Source organism: Mobula birostris, chromosome 29, assembly GCF_030028105.1.
Source record: "Mobula birostris isolate sMobBir1 chromosome 29, sMobBir1.hap1, whole genome shotgun sequence".
NCBI lineage: Eukaryota > Metazoa > Chordata > Chondrichthyes > Myliobatiformes > Myliobatidae > Mobula > Mobula birostris.
Window position 1 is genome coordinate 29,035,357 of NC_092398.1, and position 22,563 is coordinate 29,057,919.

Below are 22,563 nucleotides of genomic sequence, written 5' to 3' on the forward strand. Positions count from 1 at the left end.
CGCACCAGGAGCACCGGATGCAATAGATGACCCAAACAGACTCACAAGTGAAGTGCTGCCTCACCTGGAAGGACTGTTTTGGGCCCTCAATGGTGGCAAGAGAAGAGGTATAGGAACAGGTGTAGCACTTACGCTTACAGGGATAAGTGCCGGATGGGAGATCCATCAGGAAGGACGTGTGGACCAGGGAGTCGCGGAGGGAACGATCCCTGCGGAAAGCAGAGAGGGGTGGAGAGGGAAAGATGCGCTTAGTTGTGGGGTCCTGTTGAAGGTGGCGGAAATTGAGTAGGATAATGTGCTGGATCCGGAGGCTGGTTGAGTGGTAGGCGAGGACAAGGGGAACTCTGTTCTGTTGTGGTGACGGGAGGATGGGGTGAGGGCCAAAGTGCGGGAATGGAGGAGATGCGGGTGAGGGCATCATTGATGACAGCAGAAGGGAAACCACGATCCTTAAAGAAAGAGGACATTTGAGATATCCTGGAACAGAAATCCTCATCCTGGGAGCAGATGCGGCACAACCCACTGACTTCCTGTAGCGTGTTGTGAGTTTTGCCAAGTGATCGTGCTTTGTTTTTTAGACCATACAAGAGACACACAATTGTCAGGGATTTACAAAAGTATCTAAACAACTTCAAATTAAAATAGGATTGCTGTTGTCTACAAATCACTCGATTCCCTGGGGGGGGGGGGAGTTGGTAGTGCCCCATTCACAGAAATCCCCCGTTGTGCCATAGAGATTGCATGTTAACCTCTCCATGGACACTCCAGCTCGAATGTAATACTGGAAGAGGTCAGTCGGCTCAAGCAGAGACCTTGACTGCCTGCTGCCTGGAACTGCGCGTGGCCATTTTGGCAAGGCCCAGGATCGAGCCTACCAAGAGATCCCTGAGTTACAGCCCCCACCCTCCCACGCTGTGGGACTGTGGTTGATGAGCATGGGGTTGAGGTGCAGTCAGACCTTGAGGAGCAGCTTCTTCGAGCATACAAACAGGAGCTGCAACTTCTCACACTCCATATACATTCAGTGGCCACTTCATAAGGTACACCTGCTCGTTCATACAAATATCTAATGAGCCAATCATGTCACAGCAACTCAATGCATAGGAGCATGCAGGCATGTTCAAGAGGTTCAGTTGTTCTTCAGAACAACTTCAGAATGGGGAAGAAATGTGATCCAAGTGACTTTGACGGTGGAATGAATTCTGGAGCTAGTTGGGATCATTCGAGTATCTCAGAAGCTGCTGAGAAAAGCTTTCCCCACCATTGAGCACATCTACTTGAAATGCTGTCGTAGGAAAGCAGCATCCATGATTAGGGACTCCCACCACCCAGGACATGCTCTCCTCTCGCTGCTGCCATCATGAAGGTGGTACAGGAGCCGCAGGATAACTTCACTTGCCCCATCATTGTAAATGCTGACACAACCAATGGACTCATTTTCAAGATTTCTTCATCTCTTGATCTTGGTATTTATTGCTTATTTATGATCATTTCTTCATTTTAGTATTTGCAGAGTTTGTCATCTTCTGCACAAAGTTCCCCCGAGTTGGTGCGGTCATTCATTAATTCTTGTATGGTTATTGTATGCCAGCAAAGGAAAAAATCCCAGGGTTGACATATGGCGTATATGTACTAAATTTACTTTGAAATTTGATCTCTGTTGGATTTTCATGCACAGCAGTTTACAGAGAATGGTGTGAAAAAGGAAAAAAAAGCCAGTGAGTGTCAGTTCTGTGTCTGAGAACGCCTTGTCAATCAGAGAGTTCAGAAGGGAATGACCATACTGTTTCAAGCTGACAGGAAGCTGACAGTAATTCAAATAGCCATGCATTACAACAGTGGGGTGCAGAAGACCATCTCTGAACACACAGCATGTCGAACCTTGAAGAGGATGGTCTACAGCAGCAGAAGACCAGAAATATACAAGCGATATCTAATAAAGTGGCCAATGTGTGTATTTTAGTTTTCTGAACTTGAATCATCATGCTGCTGGATGACAAAGTGTGTTGTACAGATTTTATTTGAAACCACAGACATTCTTCATTCTTCCAAGCAGGTGCGGCAACAGAAAGATTTTGCTCAGAGGTTAATTGTACCTTAGGATGTAGGATTCGGCACCTCTTGATAACTGCTTTGCAGGCACTGACAACACTGGTCTCCAGCACTGCAGTTAAACATAGGCAACAAGATGCTGGAAATCCAGAACAACAGACACACACAAAATGGTGGAGAAATTCTGCAGGTTAGATAACATCTATGGAGGAAAATAAACAGTTGATGTTTCAGGCTGAGAGCCTTCATCAGGACTGGAAAGGAAAGGGAAAGAATAAGGAGGGGAGAAGAAGAAGCTGCCAGGCCATAGGTGAAGTCGGAGAAAGGTGGTTGGGTGGAGGAGGCTGGATGAAGTGAGAAGCAGGGAGGTGATAGGTGGAAAAGGAAACAGCTAAAGAAGGAGGAATCTGATAGGAGAGAATAGTTGACCGTGGAGGGAAGGCAAGGAGAAGGAGCACCAGAGGGAGGTGATGGGCAGGTGAAGATAAGCGAAGAGGTAAGAGAGGAGCCAGATTGTGGAATATATGAGGAAAAGGTTGAGGAAACAATTTCCTGAAGGTATAAAGTCTAAATTTATGGTATCAGGTTGGAGGTTACCCATAGAGAATATGAGGTGTTGCTTCTCCAGCCTGAGTCTGACCTCATCATGGGAGTAGAGGAAGTCGTGGACCGACATGTGGGAGTGGGAATCATGATCATCATCATGTGCCATGTCGTAGGATGCGGATGATCATGGTCATAGGTTCTTGGCAAATTCTACAGAAATAGTTTGCTATTGCTTTCTTCTGGGGAGTTGTTTTACAAAACGAGTGATTCCAGCCATTATCAATACTCTCCAGAGATTGTCTGCCAGGCTGTTGTCAATTGTCAATGGCCACAAAATCAGGATTTATGCCCCATGAATCTGACAGGGGGCTAAGCAGGTGCTACACCTTACCCAGGGGTGACCTTCATGCCAGCAGAGGGAAGGAGCACCTTACACCTTTGGTCAACGTATGTGAATAGGAAATCAAACTGAAATGGGTTAAACACAAAGTAAAAAGCGGCATTGTGAGGCAGGTGATTTCCAATGCATGCCAGACAAACGAGAACAGAGACGGCAGTCACCAGGTATCCAAGTACCGGCAAGTTGTGAATTTGACAGTTCGATTTCAAGCTTCTGTCGTGCATTCAGAGGCAGGCCTCGGCATCTGGCCAAGTTCTTCACACAGACAGTCGTCCTCACCGTGTGAGCAGAGTTCTGAGAAGAAAAGAGAAGAGGGATAATGAAGATATGGACTGTGTAATAATTAAGACAGCACCAGTCAGCAGCAGTATGTAACATTTCAGGATATAATGCTGCTGCTTTATAATGGATTAGGCAATCTGCATTTGGAGCATCGCGAGCAGTTTTGGACCTAAGCTAAGAATGGATGTACTGACAGTGGAGTGGTTCCAGAGGAGGTTCATGAGAATGATCCTGGAAATGAAAGGGATAAAGTATGATGAGCAGTTGACAGCTCTGGGTCTATACTCACTGAAGTTTAGAACAATGGCGAGTGGGATGTCATCAAAACCTACTAAATATTGAAAGGCCTGGTTAGAATCGCCAGCTGGTGGCGTAGTGGCATCAGCGCCGGACTTCGGAGCGAAGGCTCCCGAGTTCGAATCCAGCCGACTCCCTTGCTCGCTTTCCATCCATGCTGGGTTGAGCATCGAGCTAGCAACTCGGCCTCGTAAAAACGAGAAAGCCTGCTAAGAAAACGCCATCATGACTGAGTCCCAATGACTCCACTCGGAGTCAAGGGGTTTCTTCTTTCTTCTTCTGGTTAGAATGGATGTGGAGATGTTTCCTATTGTGGGGGAGTCTAGGACCAGAGGGCACAGAATCCGAGTGGAGGGATGTCCCTTTAGAACAGAGATGAGGAGGAATTTCTTTAGCCAGGGGGTTGTGAGTCTGTGGAATTCATTGCTACAGGTGGCTGTGGAGGAGAAGTCATTGCTTATATTTAAAGTTGAGCTTGGAAGGAAGGAAGTTGACATTCCTTCCTGAACTTGATGAGTTCTTGATTAGTAAGGGCGACAAAGGTTATGGGGAGAAGTTAGAAGAATGAAGTTGAAAGGAGGATAAATCAGCCATGATGGAATGGCGAAATAGACATGATGGGCTGAATGGCCTAATTATGATCCTATGTCTAATAGTTACGTCCTCCTGACCCCAGGTTCCTGTGTGCATAGTGCACCCTAGTTAACTTTTCTGATGTTTACCAGACATAAAATGGGGTGTATGAGATGTCCAGGGGCGGGGTGCAGTGGGGGGTAGCACTGCTGGTGAAGAAGCTTGTCGTGTCCATTCTGGGGCAGCTCAGTCACACTGGTCCCCGCCTGACACTCAGCTTTCACATGCAGCTCCAAGTAGCTGTATAGGTGTGACAGCGGCCACACCCCAGTACATTGCTTCGATGGACAGGTTAAACCAGGAGAGGGTAGCCGGCGGCCTTATACCACAGTGAGATAGGAACATGCCCATCCGAACGTGCGAAGAGATGCGGAATGAGTGGATGAGGTCAACAGTGAGATTCAACAGCCACACTTCATTGAGAGGTACAGAAGAAGTCATGGTCGTCTACTGCAATGAAGGAAGACGTCAGTTATGACAACTACTCATACCACTGGTCCTGGACCTTCAAATTTCAGAGAGTGGTTCTGCCCCAGTGCAGCAGTATTTCCACTTTAAAAACTGTCCAGCACTGGTTTCAAACTCATTATCAGATATCCAATCAATCATCCAGAAACAAGGCAAACAAGAGAAAATCTCTAGATGCTGGAAGTCCAAGCAACACACATAAAATGCTGAAGGAACTCAGCAGGCCAGGCAGTGTCAATGGAAGAGAGTAAAGGGTTGATGTTTTGGGCTAAGACCCTTTAGCAGGACTGGAGAAAAAAAGATGAGGAGTAGAGTTCTGGGGGGTCCTGTTGAAGGGTCTCAGCCCAAAATGTTGATTCTTTTCCATAGATGCTGCCTGTCCTGCTGAGTTCCTCCAGCATTTTGTGTGTGCTGTCCAGGTACAAGGTATTACTGACACTGGTGAAGTGATTGCACAGCAAAGAATTTGCACTGACTCCAATATGCTGACTTAATGTCACTTTCCCCCATTTCAGACATGAATAATTGTTACTCTTGATGACATGGCTGTGGACAGCACAGTAGGTTGTTGTAGGTTACAACAGGACATTGGCAGAATGCAGAGCTGGACCCAGAAAACTGAAAAGATTCACATTGGAAGGTTGATCTTGAAGTCAGAGTACAGGGTTAATGGCGGTATTCTCAGCAGTGTGGAGGACAGAGGGATCTTTGGTCCATGTTGCCAGTCACCTCAACGTTGCTATGCAAGTTGAAATTGTGGTTAAGAAGACATATGGTATGTTGGCCTTCATTAGTCGAGGGATTGAGTTCAAGAGCTGACAGGTAATGATGCAGTTCTACAAAACCCTGGTTATACCACACTTGGAACAGGTTGTTCAGCCCAGGTCTCCTCATTATAGGAACGATGAAGAAGCTTCAGAGAGAGTGCAGAGCAGATTTACCAGGATGCTGCCTAGATTGGGGAGCATGTCTTATGAGAATAGGTTGAGTAAGTCAGAGCAAAGGAGGATGAGAGGCTACTTGAAAAAAAGGTGTATAAGAGGCAATGATTGAATGGATAGCCAGAGCCTTTTTCCCAGGGCAGTAATGTCTAATGCGACCCATCTTCCCTACTCTAAACAGCACTAAGAGAATCTCAATAACTATGTCAGATCGAGCTTTTGATTTACTCCCTTTTATAGACTATGAAGTAGCAGCAGAATCCGAACAGATGATAACCCTGCATGGTCAAGAGTCTTCTATCCACCATGAGGCCCAGAGGATTGCTTATAATTCTGTTGCAAAGCAAGTAACACCATCTGAAACCACGTGACCAATCTTAACTCCAAGTTGAGATGCATACATCCCAAATCCTGCCCTACTGCTCTCTGGGTCCACTGAACCATCAGTAAAAATCTTCAGCTAAGATCCCCATTTATTATTTAAACATACATTTGTAATCAACGCTAATCAAATTGCACTGCTTCCTTGAAGCTGAAGAAGGAGGATTATGTCCACTTCTGGTTCTGGAAAGAGCCAAAAAGGGACGGGTGGCAAGAAAATTTGATCAACTATGTCTTCCTCAGTCAGTTTCAATTTCACAGCCCAGTTAGTAACCAAATCTAAAAGTGGGTATCTTTTAATTTTACTTCGGTGCTCTGACTTCCCCTGCAAAAGACACTTTGATGGACAGCAGTGATTGAATCCATTTAGTTTTACCCAATACTTCAGGCCCAACTGAATTTGTCTTAAATGCAGAGGCAGTTCTCCCATCTCCACACATAATGCCGGGACTGATGTTGTTCTAAAAGCTCCACAACAGAGTCTAAGTGCTTTGCTTTAAACACAGTGTCTAGTTTTCCAAGCACTGCCATAGCAGCTTGAACCATAAGCAATACAACCATAATCTATAACATCGAATCATAGCTAGATATATTAAGTACATAGTTTCCCGCCCTGCTCTGCAGTCGCATCCAGCAATACTTCTCATAACATTTAAAACTTTCTCACACTTTTTGGGACAAGATTGAGGAGTCAGGGTATTTATAAAGCTTTGAAATTTGTATCACCTGGCCTTACCTAACAATGACTGTGAACAAGCCATAGCCCTAACAAGCTAATTAAGGTCTGAGACCTTGGCAAAAGTTATCTGAGAGCTCAAATCTCTTGGGGTGCCCAAACTTTGGCATGGTGCTCCTTTCCTTTTCTCCACTCTGATATTCTACAAAACAAAAATAATACACTGACCTTGCTTAAAGTGTTGAAAAGAATGTTTCATTTTTAACTTTATGACTTTTGGAGATTAGTTCATCTTCTACTCACTTAACTATTCACAGTAACAGAAATTTTGACTGGGGTGCCCAAACTTTTGCATGCCTCTGTATGTTTTTATTTGCACAATTAGTCTTCTTTTGCACATTGGTTGTTGATCAGTTTTTGATTATGTATAGTCTTCATAAATTTGATTGTAATTATTTTCCTGTAAATGCCCAGAAGAAGATGAATCTCAAGGCAATATTTGATGGCATATATGTACTTGGATGCTATATTTAAATCACAATTCATAGAAGCAGAATTAGGGCATTTGGCCTATTGAGTCTGTGCTGGCCATTTCATTGCAGCTGATTTATTATTCATCTCAAACCCATTCTCCTGCCTTCTCCCCATGATCTTTGTTGCCCTTACTAAACTTTAATTTTAACAAGGTGTAATTAAAATTACTAATTTACTCTGACTTTGGTGGATACACTGCTCAGAAGAGGCCACATGTAAATGGTATGCACAGCATGGAAGAAACGATCAAGATACTGATTTGATGACACGATCAATTTAGAAAGAGACATCTACTAATCATATCGTATTTCCTGCCTATAATTTGAATGAATAAAGGTATGTTTTCGAAACAAAGAAAAGTACAGCTCAGAAACAGGCCATTCCGCCCACATTTGTACTAATCATGATACCAAATTACACGATCTCCCTTTAGTCTTCATTCACTGGCCACTTTATTAGGTACACCGGTAAACCTGCTTGTTAATCCAAATATTTAATCAGTCAATCATTCTTTCTTTCCTTTCAAATCTTTTTATTGTATATATAGGAAAAATAACATGAGTACATCGAAGTAACAACACTTACAATGCCTCAGAAAAAAACCCCATCACCTTAAAGATTGAAAACAAAATTTTGTGAAAACAAAAAAATCTACTGAGCAGAAAAGTGAGAAAAAAAAGAGAACCTATTAAGTGTACAACCCCGGAGCCATGCGTCATACAAAAAGCTTCTAAAAACAAACATCAAACCGCCAGCAAGAAAAGAAAATATACTAAAAAAAATTACAATTAGATCGTGGAAATATTATATCACTTAACTCAAATGATAATAACGAGCAAATGAGCCCCATCTTTTCTCAAGATCAAATAAAGGTTCAAAGGTTCGACTTCTAATTTTCTCCAAACTAAGACATAGCATCACCTGAGAGAACCATTGTGACAAAGTGGGAGCTGATGTATCCTTCCACTTCAACAAAATGGTCCTCCTAGCTATCAATGTAACAAATGCAATAACATGTTGGTCAGACACAGAAATACCATGAATATTTTCAGGAACTATTCTAAAAAGCGCAGTTAATTTATTGGGTTGTAAATTAATTTTAAGTGCTTTAGAAAATGTTGAGAAAACCGACTTCCAGAACTGTTCCAATATAGAACAAGACCAAAAGATATGTGTCAGTGTAGCTATCTCAGTTTTACATCTATCAAAATGACTATCAACATTAGAAAAGATTTTAGAAAGTTTCTCCTTTGTCAAATGATAACGATGTACAATTTTAAATCGAGTCAATGAATGGCTAGCACAAATTGAAGAAGAGTTAACCAACTTCAATAGCCGCATCCAATCCTCCATCATAAAAGTCAAATTAAGTTCCTATTCCCAAACCTGTTTAATCTTAGACAAAGGACACTTATCCCATTGTAATAATAAATTATAAATTCTTCCAATAGAACCCTTAATCAAAGGATTCATACTCATAATAGTATCTAACAGGTCAGCCTCCAATATGTAAGGGAAAGTACTTAAATATTTTTGTAAAAAATGTCTAACTTGAAGGTATTGCAGAAAGTGTGAGTATGAAAGAGAATATTTATCAATTAATTGTTAAAAGGACATCAATCTATCTTCTTTAAATAAATCTATGAAAGAATTAATACCTTTATTTTCCCATGGTAGAAAAATTGGATCACTCAAAGGCGGCTTAAAAAAGTAATTTCGGTAAATTAAACTACAAAGTTTAAGTTTTTTAAGATTAAAAGAATTGCGGAACTGGGGCCAAATTTGTAAAGAATACTTAATCACAGGATATAGGTTTAAATTAACAACTTCACCTAATTGCATAGGTAAAGGAGCCCCCAATAAAGAGGTTAAATAAAACTGTTTGACACATTTTAGTTCCAGGTCTACCCAAATTGGCCAATCACTCTTATCAACCCAATATAACCAAAAAGACATATATCACAGCTTAACAGCCCAATAATACATTCTAAAATTAGGCAAAGCAAGACCACCATCCTTTTTCAATTTTTGTAAATGACATTTACTAATTCTTGGTCTTTTATTATTCCAAATAAAAGATAAAATAATAGAATCAATCTGATCAAAAAACTGCCTAGTCAAAAAAACAGGAATATTCTAAAATAAATATAAAAATTTCAGTAGAATCATCATCTTAACTATATGAATACGACCAACAAGTGAAAATGTAAGTCAAATCCATCTACTAAATAAATACTTCATAGAGTCTACTGAGGGAACAGAATTAGCTTTATTAAGATCCTTATATTAATTTTAGTAAAAGTGAATTGTTTCCTTTAAATGATTCTGTTTCTATATATAATAATACTCTTTTTAAAGTTTCAGACTCTCTTTAGATATTTAGGTATTATGATTATTAATCAGCCAATCATGTGGCAACTTCAAGCATAAAAGCATGCAAACGTGGTCAAGGAGTTCAGTTGTTGTTCAGTCCAAACATCAGAATGGGGAAGAAATATGATCCAAGTAACTCTGACCACAGACCAGACAGAGTGGTTTGAATAGAGAATGAACTGCTGATCTCCTGGGATTTTCACGGACAACAGTTCCTAGAGTTTACAGAGAGCGATGCAAGGACAAAAATAACATCCAGTGGAGCAGATCTGATGGGCTGAGTGGCCTAATTGTACTCCGATGTCTTACGTCCTATCTCTGAAGGTTAAAACTATTTAATCCACACCTTTGGGGCCTGAGTGGTGCTGACTACACAAAATGTCTCCTTTAGACTTAATGACTGGTCTTGGCCCGAAATGTCAACTGTTTATTCCCCTCCATAGACGCTGCCTGACCTACCGAATTTTTGCAGCATTGTGTGTATGTGACTGTGTGCGTTGCTCTGGATTTCCACCAACTGCAGAATCTTCTGTGTTTCAAAACTGTCCTCTGGTCATTCGCCACTGACCAGGGGAACGGTTCTTTCAGACACTCCCAAATCATATGAGGGTTCCAAAAACAGTTGGTAACCCGAAGTTTCAGTGAAATTGAAATACCAACGGCCGAAATATCAAAAGTTACATTGTGAGGTTAATTAGCTACAGGTTAGTGCAGATCAGAAGCAGGTTTAATATTAATAGAAACATCTAATCAGCCAATCATGTGGCAGAAATTCAACGCATGCGGGCATAGTCAAGAGGTACATTTGTTGTTCAGACCGAGCATCAGAGAGGGGAAGAAAGGCGATCTAAGTGACTTTGACTGTGGAATGATTGTTGGTGCCAGATCGGGTGGTTTGATTATCACAGTAACTGCTGCTCTCCAGGGATTTTCACATACAACAGTCTCTAGAGTTTACAGACAATGGTGCGAGGAACAACAGAGGGGCAGTTCTGAGGGTGAAAACAATTTGTTGATGGGAGGGGTCAGAGGAGAATAACTAGACTGGTTCAAGCTGACAGGAAGGCGACACTAACTCAAATAACCACACGTTATAACCGTGGTGTGCAGGAGAGCATCTCTGAACACACAACATGTCAAACTTTGAAATTGATGGGCTGCAGCAGCAGACCATGAACATAAACTTTATTATGTTCCTCATGCACCCTTAATAAAGCGGCCACTGAGGGAATAATGGCTCCACTTCTTGCCTTTTCACTCATCTGCCAAAATGGTCTTAAACATTGCTTTCATATCTGGTTCCACCACCTCCTCTGGTACCCCAGGTTCTGACCACTCTGTGTACAACAGTTCTCCTCACAACTCTCCGTACATTTTTCCTCTCTCATCTGGAATCTGCACCATCGGACATTTAATAAACACAAGGGGTTCTGCAGATACTGGAAAATCCAGAGCAACACACACAAAATGCAGGAGGAACTTAGCAGGCGAGGCAGCAAAGATGGAAGGGAATAAACAGTCAATGTTTCAGGTCAAGAACCTTCGTCAGGACTGGATTGGAAGGGGACAGAAGTCAGAGTAAAGCGTGAGGAGGGAAAGGAATACATGCTGGCAGATTACAGTGAATAGCATCGATTTCTCTAACTTCTGGTAATTTCTCTCCCCTTCCCATCTTATCTTTATCCATTCCCCATTCGGCATATCCATTACCCCTTCACTTCTCCTTACTGCCCAGCGCCTCCCTATGGCGTCCCTCCACCTTCCCTTTCTCCAAGATCTACTCTCCTCTCCTTTTAGATTAGTTGAGTGTTGGGAGCTGATGGGAATGTCTCTAGCATGTAGGTGTGTGTGTGGGGGGGGTGGAGTTTATTTGGGCTAATGGGAATGTCGGAAGAACAACGGTGGAAAAATGTAAATGGATATTTGATGGTCAGTGTAAACCAGTGGTTTGTTTCTGTCTTGAATTGTTTCTTGCTCCCTGGCCTGCCCTTGTATTCTACCACTCTTAGTGTAGAATTTGCTGTGGTAACCCATGCTGAATCACTGGGTCTCAGATGACCAGACTGGGTATTTGGCCAACTGGGTATCTGTGGCTTTTTTAAAAATGAAGTGTATGAACAAAAAAATGTCCCCCGGACTGATGAGTACATACAAAAATATTCCTACCTTTCCACCTGATCATTCCTCCGGACACTGCAGTCAGAATGCCAATTATTCCAGCGATTATTCCAATCACATATCCATAGACTGGATAGGTATTCTTGGGAACTAGGAAAATCAGTAAAACTGAGATCAGAACATATTACAGCACAGAGCATTTTAGCCACAGTTGTTGGTCAGAAGATATTACAGCAGAGAGCAACTTGGCCACAGTTGTTTGCATTTTATTGTCTTCACCAGACTTCTCTAGTCTTGGTCCAATACAACAGCAGAGAATGGCCCCTTGTCGAAGAAGGATGTGCTGGGTTTGAACCCAGGTCACTGGCAGTTAAAGTGTTATGTTACCTGCCAGTTAGACTGCTGGAATGTGCCGGTTGTCTTATGAGAAAGGGTCAGACAGGCTGGGCTTGTATCCACTGAGGTCAGAAGTGTCCTAATTGGCTTATTACGATACACCGAGGGAGAGTAAAAAGTATTTGTGAGCCTGATATCCAAACCATCATTCCATATATACAAGGTAGTTCAAAAGCAAGTACTTGGGAGAACTCGTGGAGGGTTCCCTTAGTGTTAATTTGTCGATTGAATCAATGGTAAGGGAGGAAAATGCAATGTCAGCTTTCCTTTCCTATGGACTTGAATATGAAAGCAGGAATCTATTGCCGGGCCTCATTAGGCACTGATCAAATCCTCACTTGAAGTATTATGAGCAGTTTTGGGCCTCTTATCTAAGAAAGGATGTACCGGAATTAGAGAGGGCCCAGAGGAGGTTCATGAGAATCATCCCAGGAAGGAAAGTACGAGCCAAGAGAAAACACAAATCCGAGGTGCAAAGGGAATTGGAGGTCCCCGAACAGGATTCCCGAAAGGTTAATTTGCAGGCTGAGTCAGGAAGGCAAGTGCAGTGTTACCACTCTTTTATGCTGAGGCTTCATAAGAGATTGGTCTTACGCAGTTTGAGTATTGGAGAGGGTCCGAATGAGGATAACGAGAATGATCCTGACAATGCACGGGTTAACATATGATGAGAATTTGATGGCTCTGGGCCTGTACTTGGTGGAATTTAGCAGAATGATGGGGGTGGATGTGTCATTCAATCCTATCAAATACTGAAAAGCCTAGACAGAGTGGACGTGGAGAGGATGTTTCCTCTAATGGGGGAGTCGAGCACCAGAGGACACAGCCTCAGAATAGAAGGACATCCTTTTAGAACAGAGATGAGAAGGAATTTCTTTAGGTAAGTCCCTGAATTCATTGCCACAGACTGCTCTGGAGGCCACATCACTGGGTAGATTTAAAGATGAAGTTGAAAGGTTCTTGATTATTAAGGGTGTCAAAGGTTATGGGGAGAAGGCAGAAATACGGGGTTGAGTGGATAATAAATTAGCCATGAAATGCCTAAGCAGGTTCAATAGGCCAAATGGACTAATTCTGCTCCTATAATTTATGATCTTATGGTGATCAGCATGGTCCACTTGGACAGAAGTGCACATATCTGTATTACTCCATGACTGATGTAGAAAGTGGAGATACTGATCCTCACCAGGTTACAGCAGGATTCTGTTCCTGTGAAACAATCGTAACCTGAATGGGTTGAAAATGTGAACCAGATCACCCAATCATGTGGCAGCAACTCAATGCATCAAAGCATGCAGACATGGCCAAGAGGTCCAGTTGTTGTTCAGACCAAACATCAGATTGGGGAAGAAATGTGATCTGAGTGACTTTCACCATGGAACCTAGTCAAGATGGTGCCTGTGTACAACGTCCCGCTGGTCAACGTCTATCAGATAGTCAACGAATCTGTTTATTTCACTTCTTTTACGTCTGCTTTTCATCTGAAATGTGTTTCTGGAACTGTTAAGAGCCTGTGATTTACAGTTTAGAGATCAATTGAGTGACCTAGTGCTTTGCTGTCTCCGGGAAGATTCCAGGAAGCTCAAACAGCCTCAAGGCGAAACAGCTTAAAGATAAGGCAGGGGCCAATGATCGACTCCATTTTGCTGAGTAAAGTGTTGAGGAAGATTGAATCTGAGGCAACTGCTTGCCTTTTGATTGCAGGGATGGACTTCTCTGCTGTGTGGTGCCTTTCACTCTTTGTTGTTGGAGGGCAGGCCTCCGCGTTTGAGTGTTCTCTCTCTCTCTCTCTCTCTCTCGCTCGCTGTTGGTCAGAGGATATTACCAGGTTCTGAATTTATGAATTGGACTATGGACTTCCAGTCTTATGATTTTTATATTCTATGTTTTCCCCTGTTCTTTCACCTTGTTATTGCAGAGCATGTTTTGTTAGTTTTTTTTTTACATGAGGGAGTGGGATTTAGATGGGTTGATGTTCTTGTAGCATTTTGATTTTTTTGTGCAGGGTGGGGGTTTGATGTTCCTGTTCAGTTTTGATTTTTTTGTGCAGTGGAGGGGTGGGGGTTTGATGTTTATCTTTGAATGACTTCCATGGATTTCTTTTTTTCATGGCTATCTGGAGAAATGAATCTCAGAGTTGAATAATGAACACATAGTTTGATAATAAATGAACTTTTGAACGATGCTGATGCACGACGGGGTGGTTTGAGTATCTCAGAAATTGTTGAGCTCCCGGGATTTTCAGGGACAAGTCTCGAGAGTTTAAAGTGAACAGTGTGAAAAACAAACAAAAAAAAATCATTTACTGAGTGGCAGTTGTGGGCAAAAGTGCCTTGTTAGTGAGATTTCAGAGGAGAATGGCCAGACTGGTTCACGCTAACAGGAACACGACAGTAACTGAAAGAACCGCCTGATACAATGTTGGTGTGCGGAAGAGCGTCACTGAACGCAAACATTTCCAACCTTGAAGCGGATGAGCTACAGCAGCATAAGACCACAACCTTACACTCAATGGTCACTTTATTATGTAGAGGAGGTGCCTGATAAAGTGGCCACTGAGTGTATAATATAGTGTTGGACAGAGTGTGAACCAGATCATCACCAGTACACTGCACCCCAAATTACTCAGACTCTGAGCCTTACCCCAAACTGCATGCAGCTTGTCAGGGACGCTCAAATGCTCGATTTCACAAGTGTAAGTGTCACCCTTCCCGGGGTCAATTTCGACCTGTAGCCGGACTTGGAACGTCCTATCCCAGTTGGGTAAAATTCTCGTCATTAGCACTTCCTGATCGATCGCCACACCATTCCGCAGCCACGTTGCATGGATTTTCTTGGGATAAAATCCATGCACTTGGCATGTCAGGGCCAAGGTATTCTCTCTGTTCTTCATGTGTCTTGAGGTTATTGTGATAGTTGGCTTCGCTGCAGTGGACAGAAACACATTGAAGCTGAACTTGGTTACGGGATCAAAAAAAGTAATGAGTAACAGAACTTCAAAGTTCAAAGTATGTTTACTATTAAAGCATGTGTATATTATACAACCTTGAGAATACAGCATGACGGAATGGAGGAACAGACACAATGGGTCAAATGGTCTAATTCTGTTCCTATGTTTATTCACCTCCCTAGATGCTGCCTGGCCTGCTGAATTTGTGTGGGTGTGTGTGTGTGTGCTGCTTTGGATTGCCAACATCTGCAGAATCTTTTCTGTTTTGAAACTGTCCCCTGGTCATATGCATCCGACCAGGGGTATGGTTCTTTTAATCACTCCCAAGTCACAGGAAAGTTCCAAGGACTGGTGGCAACCCAAAGTTTCCATAAGGTGGAAATACTTAGAAATGAAAATTTGCATGGTGCAGTTAATTAGCTGCAGGTTAGTGCAGATCAGAATCAGGTTTAATATCACTGACATACACTCAGTGTCCACTTTATTATGTACACTGCTCATTAATATAAACTTCTAATCAGCCAATCATGTGCCAACAACTCAATGCATAAAAGCATGCAGACGTTGTCAAGAGGTTCAGTTGATGTTCAGACCAAACATCAGAATGGGGAAGAAATGCAATCTAATTAACTTTGACCATGGACCAGATGGGGTGGTCTGAGTATCTCAGAAACTGCTGATCTCCTGGGATTTTCATACACAACGGTCTCTCGAGTTCACAGAGAATGGTGCGACAAAGAAAAAACATCCAGTGAGCAGCAGTTTTGTGGGTGAAAGCACCTTGTTAATGAGAGAGGTCAGAGGAGGATGGCCAGACTGGTTCAATCTGATAGGACGGGGACGGTAACTCAAATCACCATGTGTTACAGCAGTGGTGTGCAGAAGAGCATCTCTGAACGTACAACATGTCACACCTCAAAGTGACTGAGCTGCAGCAGTGATTCCCAAGGGGAGTGCGGTATTGTATGATGTCATGGGGGAAGAGTGGCACCCCTACTTGAGGCTCGAGACCTGACCGACCGTTAGTAGACCAGGCACTTCTGAAATAAAGGATGAGGCACTGGAACACAGGAAGAACCACAGCTCAGCAGGCGGTGAGCACCGTCATCACAACAAGTCTGAAATTTGACAATCTCATCCAACCTTACCAACCAAACAGACATTATTGAGGATGCATAAATTAGCAAACAGGGTGTCCAACAATTACCCTTGACTGGCAGCACGGAACGAGTTCGTGCAATTTAACGGTTGATAGGTCAAGTACACCCTCTCCACCTTCGTGACAGATCTATGGAAAACAGGTCGCGCAACGATACAGCGCTGGCCGGAACCAAATGGTGAAATAGAGTCAATCAGTGAACCTGTCAACCCTGAGGAATCCTCTTGAGGTGTTCAAAGTGACCTCGGCTTCATATGTGCGGTCAAGAACCATCTTTGGGGATTACGAAACTTTACGTGACTGGTTAATCGTGCTGACTGGAATAGTAAGAAGGTAGCTTCCCAAACACAAGCTCTGTCCCGACTAACATTCGATTCCAATCTGAATCCTTGTCAATGTAATTTTTGCAGTTGTGATCGTCTTCACCTTTGCCTCGCTGTTCCTTTGCGTGCCACTGCCATCGTTCCATCCGTGTCAACTCACTGCCATCAACATCCGATAGGCATTCCCAGTGGTGTTAATTTATTATTTTAATTTAGCCCCGTTAACAATGGGTAAGTATGTACGGTGCGATCTCTACAAGCTTGAAGGCGGTGAAGCCTTGAATTCTAATCCTGCTAAGAAACAGAAACTACACAAAGTGTGCCAATACAAAGTTACATACCTGAAATATGGTTTTATTCCATCGCATTAGATCAGCAGCGCCCCATGTTTCCTATTTGTAATACTGTACTGTCTAATGAATCCATGAAACCATCAAGATTGCAGGAATGCTTCTGCAAAAGACACCCTGAAAAGGCTACTTATGATATTACTCGGTTCCAGAAGATGAAAGAAGCATTGCAAAACCATTGCACATTCGAGTCATTTGCCAAGAAATGACTTTGTTTGTGGTCTCGTTGCTTCTTATATCATTTCCAAAATGATAGCAAGGTGTGGAAAATCTCATACAATTGGTGGAAGATTAATAATGCTTGCTGTATCAGAAGTGCTTCACCACTGTTCTCAAAATGGAAACCAGTATTTTAAAATAATTTCCTCTAAGCAATAGCTCATCGTATTGATGAAATGAGTGAAGAGGTGGAATATCAACTTTGCACAGAGCCACAAAAAACAGAATTTGGGATATAACTGGATGAGTCAACTGTGCAAGGCAACGCGGCATTGCTAATGGCATCTGTACGGTTTATCTAAAAGGGAAAAGTTTAGGAAGCGATTCTCTTTTGTAAAAAGTTAAAAACATATCAACAGAGAATCAATCTATGATGACCTCAAAATGTATATTGAGGATGAAAGTATTTCAATTAGGAACATGATTTCTTGTACAACAGATGGAGCACCATATATAACAGGTTGCCATGCTAGTTTAGTGGCATTAATGAAAAAATAAATTCCAAGTTTGTTTACATCCATTGTGTAATTCATCGTCAACACCTCGCAGCCAAAAACCTCAGCTAGTGACTTTTTTCAAGCATGACTCCTGTAATAGCTGCTATCAACAAAATTAAAGATCATCCATTAAATAGCAGAATATTTCACCATTTATGCCAAAATATCAATGCAGAGATTGAACGCTTGTTTCTTCACACTGAAGTGTGTCCGCTGTCAAAAGCTGCTCCTTAAAACACTTCTTTGATCTTTTTGCACTGGTGGAAGTCAACGAGATTGGACTTCTATATGGAGATGTGGCAAACCAAGCCGATCAGTATGACAAACTGAATATTCTAAATATGAAACTGCTGGGTGAAAACTTAAATTTAATCCAGACAAAAAGTTGAATGCCCACTTTTATCAGAAAATTGAAAATATGTAAGCAAAACATTGGGAGAAGAATGTTCTCAGTTTCCCTGCATGGAAAGTATGGCACTCTCTTTCACAGATGGTGATTTGCAAGAGTGCTCCTTACACCTGCAGTCACCGAAGAAAGATTTTCAGAATTGATTCAAGGATTTGAACGCTCCAGAAATTCCGGACTGGGTTATTACCCTATTCCTTTGCAAGGTGGAAGAACAGGAAGAGAGCTTGCAAGAAAAAATTATCAAAATTCAGAATAAGGGAGAAGCAAAAATGCTTATTTAAAAACATCGACTTTTGTGCTATGTGGCTAGAGGGTCATATGAAGTTTCCTTGTCTTTGAAGATGAGCCAAACTGCTCTTCATTGTATTTCTATCCTCCTACCTTATTGAAAGTGCAGTGAACCACAACCTCACAAAAAACAGAAACCACTTGGATATTGGCATGCGTGGGGACTTAAGGCTTTTGCTGTCACAACTTGAACCAGATATTTCAACTCTTGCTAAAAACCTTCAAGCTTAAGGATCACATTCATGTCAAAGCTGCTGTACAGTGTGTAGGTACTTAGTAAGCTAGTTTTAAAGACCAATAACAATTTAAATCAGAATCAGTTTTCTCGTGTTAGCATATGGTAGACATGTTTTCACACCATGGGGGTGCCAGAAAGTGCGTTGTGCCTTAAAAGAGCATTAACAAGAATGAAAGTGCTTTAGGGAGGTGTTGGGCTAAAAACAGTTGAGAAACAGTAGGCTACAGCAACAGAAGACCACGAACATACACTCAGTTTCCACTTTATTAGCTACAGGAGAAACCTAATAAAGTGGTCACTGAGTATAAGGTCTTTTGCTGACAAGTTTGCTGTCTTGTGCCAGCAATATGGTGTAATACATAAAAGGAATAAGTTACAAAAACAAACATATTTAAATGAAATAAATAGTTCGAATAGAGAGCAAAAATAGTGAGGTTATGTTCATGGGTTTTTTATGGACTGTTCATAAATCTGATGGGAGAAGGGAAGAAGCTTTTCCTGAATCCTTTAGTGTGTGCCTTCAGGCTCCTGGACCTCCTCCCTGAAGGGAGCACTGAAAGGCATGTCCTGAGTGGTGAGGGTCTTTAATGATGGATGTTGCCTTTTTGAGGCATCACTCCTTGAAGATTCCTGAATGCTAAGGAGGCTCGTGCCCATGATGGAACTAATTGAGTTCACAAATTTCTGCAGCTTCTTTCAACCCTTTGCAGTATCTACACCCCCTCCCCCCATGTGCAGCCAGTTATACCTCTCCACGGTAAATCTGTAGAAATTTGACATACCAAATCTCCTCAAACGCGTAATGAAATATAGCCGCTGTCGTGCCTTTTTGTAACTGCCTTGACATGTAGGCCCCAGGATAGATCCTCAGAGACATTGACGCCTAATAACTTGAAATTGCTCACTCCCTCCACTTCTGATCCCTCTTTGAGGACTGGTGCGTGTGTTCCCTTGTTTTGCCCTCTCTGTCAGCCTCTGCCACACAGCCTACTTGAACATCGCTTTGAAAACAAAACTTTAATTCCACTTCCCACTCCCATGCCATGGCCTCCTCTTCTGTCAGGATGAGGCCGCACACAGGTTGGAGGAGTAACATCTTATATTCCGCCTGGGTAGCCTCCAACCTGATTGCAGGACCACCGACTTCCCGAACTTCCAGTAATGCCCCCCCCACTTCATCATTCCCCATTCCCTTTTCCCTCTCTCACCTTACCTGCACATCACCTCCCTCTGGTGCTTCCCCCCTTTCTTTCTTCCATGCCCTTCTATCCTTTCCTATCAGATTCCTCCTCCTCCAGCCCTGCACCTCTTTTCCCAATCAACTTCCCAGCTCCTTACTTCACCCCTCTCCACCTCCTAACTCTGACTCCTCAACTTGTTTCTCCAGTCCTGATGAAGGGTCTCAGCCCGAAACGTTGTCTGTACTCTTTTCCATAGATGCTGCCTGGCCTGCTGAGCTCCTCCAGCACTTTGTGGGTGCTGCTTGGATTTCCAGCATCTGCAGATTTTTTTGTGAAAATAAACTTACCCGTCAGAGTTTGAACAGCCTGGTGAACGATCTCCATGGCAACAGGCATGCTTTCAACACAGCAGGTAACATATTTCATAACCTCCGTATTGCGGTTCAGATCGTCCATGTAAGGCTTTACAATTGGATTGATGGCCACAAACTTTCCTGTAGTATAATTAAAGCGAACGGTCGTTTCTCCATTGTAAGCAAACTGCAGGGTAGCCATTGAAAACTGTGAACCTTTACCAGAGAAAGTCACTTGACCGATGTGCATTCCTGGCAAGCAGATAATAATCGATCCATTAACCAATTGTGAGAGTGAAATGGCTCATTTTAAAACCTTAAAATTAATCAACCTGAAACAACAAATTTGTCTCTCCCTTCTGTGGATTCCACACCATTCTGACAGCAAAAAGGTGCCACTTCTCCAGAGCCACCTCTCCCTCCCACGGTAAAACTCCAATAGTTGGGATTTGGTGGTGGTGCTGTTGACCCTTCACCCTCACTCTCTGCACCCACCTCTTCCTCAGTTCGATGCCCACGTCCCCACCCACCTCTTTGCCCAAACCCCTCCTCGCCATTGAAGTGCCCTTCCCTCAACACCTCTCCCCACAGACATCTCTCCTCACCGTCCACACCCAACACTCCACTCACTCCCTCTCTCCCTACCCACCCTCAGTGACTACTTCCCTCCCTCCCCAAACATCCTTGGCGGTCCCTCCCCACCCGCTCAAACATGGCCCCATCCCCTCCCAGTCTCCGTGCCCTCTATCCTCCCCACTCTCTGCACCCCAACAACTCCACTCCTCAGCCTTCAGTTCCACACGTAGCACCTCTCTCCCTCCCCACACACCTTTGGCACACTATATCCTCTCCCACACACTCATCCCCAATATCCCCACCCCTTCCACCACCCCCTCAACAATACTCAATTCACCTCCACTCCCTCCCTACCTATTCTCTCTCAGTGCCTCCTTCCCTTCCCATGCCCATTCGTTGCCCTCTCCCCTCTCCTTTGGAACGCCCTTCCCTCCCATTGTGCCCAGTCCACTACCCTCCATTGGCGCCCCCTCCTCCCCAGCTTCCCTTTGCACTCCCTCCCCACCCTCCATTGGCACCCTTCTCCTCAGCTCTCCACCCTCTTTGGTGCTCACTCTCCACCCTGCCTCAATGTCACTCCACTCTCCTCCCCACCCTCTATCGGTACTCATTCCCCTCCTCTCCCCTCTTAACCCTTCCTCAGTTCCCCTCCCCACCCTCCCCTGGTGCCGCTCCTCTCTCCACCTTCTTTCAGCGAGGTCTCCCCTTCCCTCCTGACCTTTACCCTCCCTCCCTAGTTGCCCCCTTCCCTTTCTTTCCACCCTCACTATACCTCCCTACCCTCCATCGGTGCCCCCTCCCCCGGCGCCTCCCATCCCTGGGGCGCTGCGCTCCTCACCCAGGGCAATGGAGCCGTTGTGGAGGAGGAGGAGGAGGAAGGCGGCGAGCAGAGAGGGAGAGCGGCGTCGCCTCACGCCGGCCGGCGGCTCCTGAGACAGCGGGAGGAGCAGCTGGTTCACGGTTCGCGGAGACGGCATCATTCCCCACATCCCTTCCGCCGAAGGCTGAGGACCTCGTCACACAGCCGCTACGCGCGAAACCGATCGCCAGCCGGCAGGTCCCGTAACGGGAGGCGATCGATGTAGAAGTTTCCCCTGCTGCGTGGGCGGCCGCTGCCACAGACAGGCGGGGCGAGGCGGGAGGGAACGCCTTCTGTTTCAACTTAGCGCTTTATTCTCAACGAGACTCAACAACACACGACGAAAGGTGATTGGGATACCAGCTGAGAGGAGCGTGGATGGGGTCGGGTAATAATAGGTGAGGGGGAGGTAGGTGTGTGAGTAGGACACCAGGTGAAGGGGAGGTAGGTGTGTGGGTGGGACACCAGGTGAGGGGTGGTAAGTGTGTAGGTGAGATACCAGGCGAGGGGGAGGTAGGTGTGCGGGTGGAACACCAGGTGAGGGGGAGGTAGGTGTGTGGGTGAGATATCAGGTGAGGGGAAATTGGGTGGGTGGGACACTAGGTGAGGGGGAGGTAGGTGTGTGGGTGGGATACCAGGTGTGGGGGAGGTAGGTGTGTGGGTGGGACACCATGTGAGGGGGGAGGTAGGTGTTTGGGTGGGACACTAGGTGGGGGGAGGTAAGTGTGTGGGTGGGATACCAGGTGAGGGGGAGGTAAGTGGGACACGAGGTGAAGGGGAGATAGGTGTGTGGGTGGGATACCAGGTGAGGGGGGGAGGTAGGTGTTTGGGTGGGATACCAACTGGGAGGAGGTGGGTGGGTGGGTGGGTGGGTGGGATGCCAGGTGAGAACGGAGGTGTGTAGGTGTAATACCAGGTGAGGGGGAGGTGGAATGGGGTGAAAGCAGGTGAGGGGGAAGGTGGGTGGATGGGATACCAGTTCATCAATAAGGTGGGTGATAGAAGGAGTATACCAGGTGAGAGGAACAGTGTTTGTGTGTGTGTGTGTGGGGGGGGGGTGTTGT

General features: G+C 44.2%; 1 protein-coding gene across 1 annotated transcript; it reads right to left on the bottom strand.

Annotated features, from left to right (window-relative positions):
• Positions 1 to 1,929: 1,929 nt before the first annotated feature.
• On the bottom strand, positions 1,930 to 21,729 carry LOC140189994 (H-2 class II histocompatibility antigen, E-S beta chain-like). Its single transcript, XM_072246378.1, has 5 exons — positions 21,479 to 21,729; positions 20,059 to 20,316; positions 14,741 to 15,022; positions 11,750 to 11,851; positions 1,930 to 3,292 (listed from the first exon to the last, which is right to left on the bottom strand). The coding sequence occupies exons 1-5, from the start codon at positions 21,627 to 21,629 to the stop codon at positions 3,204 to 3,206; spliced, it is 882 nt and encodes a 293-aa protein (XP_072102479.1). The 5' UTR covers positions 21,630 to 21,729; the 3' UTR covers positions 1,930 to 3,203.
• Between the last annotated feature and the right edge of the window lie 834 nt (positions 21,730 to 22,563).

Excerpts from the sequence above, each read along its gene's own strand:
- LOC140189994 (XM_072246378.1), bottom strand. The coding sequence starts at position 21,629 with ATGTGGGGAATGATGCCGTCTCCGCGAACCGTGAACCAGCTGCTCCTC. Across the intron at positions 20,317-21,478 it reads CAACGGCTCCATTGCCCTGG|GAATGCACATCGGTCAAGTG; the intron begins GTGAGGAGCGCA and ends TCTGCTTGCCAG. Across the intron at positions 15,023-20,058 it reads GGCTGTTCAAACTCTGACGG|CGAAGCCAACTATCACAATA; the intron begins GTAAGTTTATTT and ends TGTCCACTGCAG.